The sequence below is a fragment of the Populus euphratica genome, unplaced genomic scaffold (assembly GCF_000495115.2).
Source record: "Populus euphratica unplaced genomic scaffold, PopEup_1.0 scaffold1526.1, whole genome shotgun sequence".
Classification (NCBI taxonomy): Eukaryota; Viridiplantae; Streptophyta; class Magnoliopsida; order Malpighiales; family Salicaceae; genus Populus; species Populus euphratica.
The window spans coordinates 1-6,996 of NW_011501377.1; the positions used below are offsets into that span (position 1 = coordinate 1).

At 32.2% G+C, this 6,996-nt stretch overlaps 1 protein-coding gene across 2 annotated transcripts; it reads right to left on the reverse strand.

The window, feature by feature from the left end:
* Window positions 1-2,191: 2,191 nt before the first annotated feature.
* On the reverse strand, window positions 2,192-5,994 carry LOC105117786 (probable protein arginine N-methyltransferase 1). 2 transcript variants are annotated; one of them, XM_011015545.1, is made up of 9 exons: window positions 5,600-5,993; window positions 5,365-5,375; window positions 4,947-5,102; window positions 4,773-4,836; window positions 4,536-4,678; window positions 3,794-3,881; window positions 3,435-3,550; window positions 3,142-3,292; window positions 2,192-2,721 (listed from the first exon to the last, which is right to left on the reverse strand). In XM_011015545.1, the coding sequence occupies exons 1-9, from the start codon at window positions 5,817-5,819 to the stop codon at window positions 2,516-2,518; spliced, it is 1,155 nt and encodes a 384-aa protein (XP_011013847.1). In that variant the 5' UTR covers window positions 5,820-5,993; the 3' UTR covers window positions 2,192-2,515. The 2 variants fall into 2 exon arrangements, with proteins under 2 accessions (XP_011013847.1, XP_011013848.1); XM_011015546.1 differs by lacking the exon at window positions 5,365-5,375 and having other exon boundaries at window positions 5,600-5,994.
* Between the last annotated feature and the right edge of the window lie 1,002 nt (window positions 5,995-6,996).

Consider the following 6,996-nt stretch of genomic DNA (forward strand, 5'->3'; position numbering starts at 1 on the left):
TGATTTATGTTGTATACTCCTTGGTACAACAAATGCTTGGCACTTTCATAGTTCATAGTGTATGGTATAACTGACACCTGAGCTATGAAAGGAACTTGATTTGTTGTTAACATAAGTTATAATCATGAATGCTTGACGAGATTTACAAGTATTAGCATTAATCGAATAAGATGACTAATGTAATCATGTTAACAATTTATAATCTGATTGGAGCCTTCTTTATGTGTGATTTCCAATTGAATAATAAGAGTTTATATTATACTTGTTTGACATACCATTAGTGGAATCTCTAACCTTGACATTTATTATTATCATTGTTTAATCGTTACATTAATATTTCTTCTCAAAGTTCTCATCTTCTTCTTCTTCTTCTCCTTCTTTTTCTTTATTATTATTATTATTATTATTATTGTTGTTGTTGTTGTTGTTGTTGTTGTTGTTGTTGTTGTTGTTGTTATTGTAATTGTTATTGTTGTTGTATTATTATTATTTATAATTTGTACAATTAACCTCCTTGTAGTTCGACCCCGGTCTTGTCAGGTTATTTATTACTTTGACACTCCTGCACTTGGGAGAAGACATCAATCTTTTAGTCGTGTCAACAAGATATGCAGAAGATGACCAATAAAAATTCATGAAGATCTAACCATAGAAATGAAGCTGATGAAGATAATTGACCAATGATCGAAGGAGTTAAGGAATAAAAAACTAGGATAAAAAAATTGTGGGGAAATTCTCGGATCAAAGAAGAGACATGGAAAAGAGAATTAGGAATGAGGAAGGAATATATTGAATTATTATTAGGAATGGGTGATAACTTTTACATAGAAAAATTGAATTTCTAAAATTTTAAGGATGAAATTTTTGTTAGAAGAAAAGAATGTAAACCCCTAGATTCTTTAAAGATTAAAAAATTTATTATATGTTTTTTTTAAAATGATAAAATGGTCCCTAGGGTTTAGAGGACTAATTGATATAATTTATCTAAGGGTTAAATAAAAATTTTGAATTTTTTTGTATAAAATTATTTATCGATCAATTTTATACTATTAAATATAATACTTAATCTGAATGTCAGAATCGAGCTAAAACTTTACGAGAAATCTCTTAATATATAGTTTTATAGAAAATTTAAATTTTAGAGCTACGGCTGGACAGCTAAAAAAAAATGAAGAGAAAAGAGAGCTTGGGAGAGAAAGAGAGAAAAGACAAGAAGGAACCCTAAAATTGTGTTAGGAAAAATGGTTTCAGATAGAAATCAACAAGGAACAAGAGAGGAAAGAAGGAACAAGGAAACTTAGGAGACAAATTGAAGTTTTAGAGAGAGAAAGTAGACTTTGAATGAGGAAGATGATAAATAGGAACTAGGATAATGCAATGAGCCTTGATTCTTGTTTAATACACTTAGGTAAGTTGTTTTAAAGTAACAACTGCTTGATTTCTTATGTTTTTCGTATGGTTCTATGAAATTACTATATTTCAGAAAGTTAGGGTTGCATTAATGCTGGTAGGATATACTTTGAAATTGGCTTTTATGGTTTATGTTGATGTGAAATTAGAAGATGGTACGGGAAAAAATGTGATGGAGGAAAAATGTGCTTGGATGGCCAGTCAAGGGAGAAGGAAAATTTAATGAATGGAGGGTGTGATTATCACGCAGAATAGAGGCAAGGATATGATAAGGTAAAGATAGGGGAAAAGTAGTTATGGCATAGGTCATAAAAGAAATGAGGCCATGTGGGTTTGTTTACACGAGTATGTCATGAGTAATGTACATTAAGAGTTAAGATTATTAATGGTAAAGTGTAAGAAAAAATATTTGTATTCAGCATAAAGTATAAAATTATGTTAGGGCTGTAAAATTTGAGAAGGAAAGTGAATATTTTTATATATGATGAAAATAAAACTAATAGATTTGATGAAATGTAACGTGGGGATTGAATAATAAGAATCATGTGTAAACATTATGATATAAACATTGTGAAAATATTATGCAAGGTAAATATCATGTGAAAAATATCAGATCTAGTATCCAGCTAGGGAATATTGAAAAAAGAATAGTGAAGGCAGAGAGCGGCTATGCTGTCAGAAGCATAGCTTGCACTTATGATAAAATAAAGGCAGAGGTAATGGAAGGATATTGTTTGCAAGATTGGAGGAATATAGATAAAGCAGGGAATAATAGCCCACAAGTTGAAGACAACTATCAATAAAGCAAAGGGATAAAAACTCACAGGCTGAAAAAGCTGAAGCTAAATATCAATATGGGAATCATCACGTAATGGAATAATATTGAACATGAAAATTTAGAAATTCCAGGACGATTGCAATCACCCATTGCATTTGCCAAATGGGAAGCGATTAAGACTACAAACAGGTGACATTTTGGCCAACCAACACATTTCTCTCATTCCTGGAAATAAAAGAAACAGATGCATGTTTCCAAATAACAGGTAGCAGTTAGAGCATCGATGTCAACCCACCAACTCTTGCAACTTAGGTCCGTTCATGCAACTCATCGCATTTTATAATGTTGAGTTCTTGAGGCCACACAACGACGACCATTCAATGAATATTTGATCATTATGTCAATGTCACGAGGATTCTTTTTGTTCGGTGCCACAGTCATACTTCCACTTAGTGCCTCCCCTTGACAAATGGTTAGCACATCTTCTAGGTACAAGACTGTTTGCTTCCAGTGTGTAGCTCGTGATCTGGGCCCTGCAGCATACAAGTTCATCAGGAAGGTTATTTAGGCATTCCACTGGACTGATAACTGGCAGGTTTGATTTCTGATTTCTGTGTTTAATTGTGCTTATTTTATGATAGTATTTCATTGAGAATACACTCTCAGAAACTTAAAAGCAGTACTCTCTATCTCAGTGTTAGAGATAGTTAATTTTGAGCTTCACAAATAATAAAATTATTAGTGCATCACCACAATCAAGTGATGGAGCTTATAGAAGCTTATTTACCCATGAAATGAGCCAATTCATGGAAAGGAACAGCTGTAATGCTAGCCCATTATAAAATAGGTTCCCTTGACTCACTGGATTTCACTGTTTGTAGTAAAACAAAACTTTGTACTGGAAGATGAGAAAAACATAACAGAATAGGGTAAAGAAAAAAAAAAGGCTTGACCTGTAGAGAAGCCCATCAACTTGTGACATTTCGTAAATGATACATCAAAGTAGGCTACTAATGCGTGGATGTAATCATCACGTTCTGCTACAAGGTTAAAAGGAGCTGTGAAGGATGCATCCCCAGATACCATCTTAGAGATGTCCATTGTCTGAAATGATGAATATCAAAATATCACACATTAGCCAGAAAAGCAAAGAACAGCCACCAAAAGCAGGCTGGAGAAATGAGCACAACCATATGCAAACATGCATGCGAGCGAGTGCACAAACACAGACAAATGCATATCTGACCTTCAGCTTCTGGCAATTTGTAACAATTTGATTCTGATCAACAGTGTCAACAAGAGGTTCCCCCATGGCCTGCTTCTTGATGCAGGTCATATCAAAGCCATAGACATTATTCCAAACTGGAGCAAACATGAAGGCCAAGGCAACGAAACAGATACAAGAACTAATTAAATGCCACCCCACTAAACATTTTGAGTTGGAAAATGAATTCAAATAGCAGATGAAACCCAGCATGCAACTGGGGTGACTTCCCCACAGCTTTCATCTATCAAAGTCTGGGCTGTGCTGGCAAATTCCACACATATTGTGGATCTGCAGGAAAATGATTTCATCTACACACATTAGACAGATCATAGTCTTACATTCAATCTTATCTTCTTTGTATTCTGCATCCTCGATGGCTGTCAAATAGAGAGAAGTTTTGTCTGGCAGCACAATTCCATCATTGACCTGGAAAAGCAAATAATGAAAAATAAAGGCTGATATTTCTGATTAGAAGTTTTTCAGCATCTCCAATGATGATCCCATGGAGTATAATAATAGCTAAAAGAACTTTTGATCACTAAAATATTATAGTTGTTCCAGATTAATGAATGACCTAAAAGTTGGTTGGCATTTTTACCCTTCCTTCCAATGGTGCATGCATCCAGTTGACCGAAAGCCAAAGAGCACAGAGACTCTTGTTTTTCGTGAATATTAAAGTACCAGCAAACACCATTGCATTATTATCCCAAGAAAGCCATATTCTCATCCACAAGATTTCCATTATAAAAATACTCCCTGATCAGTAAGTTTTATGTGGATACAGTGAGCCTCCTTTATCCGGAAGGAAATTCCTTGAAATTGCCAATGAATGGTGCTATCAGAATTAATACTTTTTTCTTTTCTTCGCATTAAATCCCAATCAAGAAACTAGAGAAAAAATAAAATCAAACAGGTACAGCCAAGAAACAGCCAAATCTACAAGTTTCAGAACCCGAGAGACACAATGCTTCAGGCATCAAACAAAACCATCATATTCAAACCAACTGGCTAGCATTTATTCTAACGTTGCATTGAATAACAAGTTATAAATCAGAAAAGAGAAGTGTGATTGCAACTTACAAGCCATTTATCACGTGTGTACAGAACTGAGTTTAACATGTTCTCAAACAACAGAAAATATCCCATCCACTCTGAAATAATTATGTCCACTTTAGCAACTGGTAGCTCAGTCTCTTCAATCTTTCCCTTCAAAACTGTTATAACTGTAATATTGAAACACGAGTAAGTAGTCAGAATTGCCCTTTGAGGCAACGTAATGAGAGAAAATTAGCAGACTATATGAAGAAATAGCATTACCATTGGAATATCCATTTGATTCAACAATCTCTTTTGCCATGTTAGCCATATGGGAGCACTCGACCTGGAAATAGAAATGTTGGCAAAAACCATATTTAGCGTATAAAAATTCAGCTTAGTGGATGCAGGATGTGATAGGGAAAAAGATAGGGAAAAGGAAAGGAAAATGCATACCGCATAAACATGGGCAGCCCCAGCTTTGGCACAGAATAAGGATAAAATTCCAGTCCCAGCACCAACATCAAGTACCACTTTATCCTTGAATAAAAATTTATTCTGATAAATAACATTTTGGTATGTTTTAGTTCTCACAACATCCTTCAGCATTTCCTGCAGTGTAAGGGTGGGTGGGGAAACATCAACAACAAGCAAAGTACATAAACATATCACCAGACAATCAACTTCATGAATTTTTTAGATACACAAAGTTAAATAACAAAATCTTAACTGATAGAATGCAGAGAAAGCCGCAGAAAAAAATAGAAGTATATCATATAATAACAAGTGCTTGTGGGTATTATGAGATTAAAAAAAGAATAACAAAACAGCAACATCAAGTTACAAAAACTTTATCCAGTTACGAGACAATTACTTCATGAATACCTGCAAAAAGAAGAAGAAGAAAAGCGGTTAAGACAGATACAAAAACTTTCTACGCCAAAGACCCCATTCATTACGAGCATAAAATACTCACAGAAACTTTTGAAGTCAACTGAACCTAGTATGCTATTACCGGGAGTCAAGCTCTAAACTTGAGGCGGGGGGGGACCAAAACACAAACGAAGGGAGGATAAAAAGGGAAACTGAGCCAAGGAGAGTAGTATTACCAAAGTGAGAGTAAGAATCGAAGTAATAATCGGCGCTGGTTTTATCATCATCGCAGCCGTCGACAAAGGAGACGTCGGGGTCTTGCATAGATACGTCATCGATAGCAATGGGTTTTTCAGTGGCTACAATAGAGTCATCGAGATTGGAGCTCTCCTCCTCTTCTTCTTCGTCATTGAAGCGGATTTTGGTAGCCTGGTGACGAGTGTTGTTGAAGCTCATTGAGGTCTGACTGTTCTTTCGACGGCCCGTTTCTGCTTTCTTTTCGTTTTTAGGGTTTTTCTTAGAGCTTGAGGAGCGCGAGAGATAATTTGAGAATTTGATTGCTTCAAAATTTAAATGGCAAAGCTAACAATTTTTTCTCGGAAAACCCTAGTTGGCGTTGGCGTTGGTGTGGTGTGGTGTGCTAACTGCAATAAGTTGACGCACATCAAAATATTTTAATAATTTACACTAAGATTATTTTGAGAATTTGTTTTTATTTTTAAAATATTTTTTGAAGTGATATGTTAAAAATAAATTTTAAAAAATAAAAAAATATTATTTTAATTAATTTTCAAATATAAATTATTTTAAAAAACAATCATTATCTCAATACAAATTTTAAAATTATTTAATTATAGGAAAAAAAATGTTAAGGATTTTAAAAATAAATTTGAGCTTGAAAACTAATTTTTATATAAAACAATACTCTCTACTTTTCTTATTTTTACTTCTTTGTTTTAAAACAAAGAACTGTAAAATATTTGGTTAAGAACTTATTTTTAATTTTGAAAGTTGAAAGATAATTTTTTAAAAATATATATTAAAGATATATTTAAAAAAGATATAAATATTCTTAATATTTTAAAATTAACTAACATCAATTATTTTATTTTAAGTATATTACTTTTGAAATTATATGAATCTTAATTAAATTATTTAGTAGTTTTATTTATTAAAAAAACTTATATGATGTGTTTTAATAATATTTAATCATTTTTAATAATATTTCACAGCTTATATAAATATTTCCCAGTTTTTTTAAACAGTTTTAGAGAAAAAGAATATCATTATTGAAAAATTAATATAATAATTAAAATTACATAATATAGAGAAATGAAAATTAGTCATGTTTTCAAAGAAATTCGATTTAATGATGAATAGGAGAGGATTGAATAATAAAAAAAAATGAATTTGTAGTGAAATTATTATTTTATATTTTTAACCATATTAGATTTTAACTTTGTGTTAGACACAAATATTTTGATTTAATATATGATTGGTTTAGTTATTTATTTTATAATTAAATATATTTTGAAAAATAATGTATTGATTGAATAAATCATAAATGAATTATATTATCTTCTTAGCAATGATTTATCTTTTTATGATTAATGCAAATATTATTGCAAATATT

Bases quoted from the DNA above. Each gene is read 5' to 3' on its own strand.
- LOC105117786 (XM_011015545.1), bottom strand. From the start codon at position 5,819: ATGAGCTTCAACAACACTCGTCACCAGGCTACCAAAATCCGCTTCAAT. The intron at 3,551-3,793 runs GTAAGACTATGA...TGTTTGCTCCAG, and splicing joins CAAAGAAGATAAGATTGAAT to TTTGGAATAATGTCTATGGC. The intron at 3,293-3,434 runs GTCAGATATGCA...TCATCATTTCAG, and splicing joins CAAATTGCCAGAAGCTGAAG to ACAATGGACATCTCTAAGAT.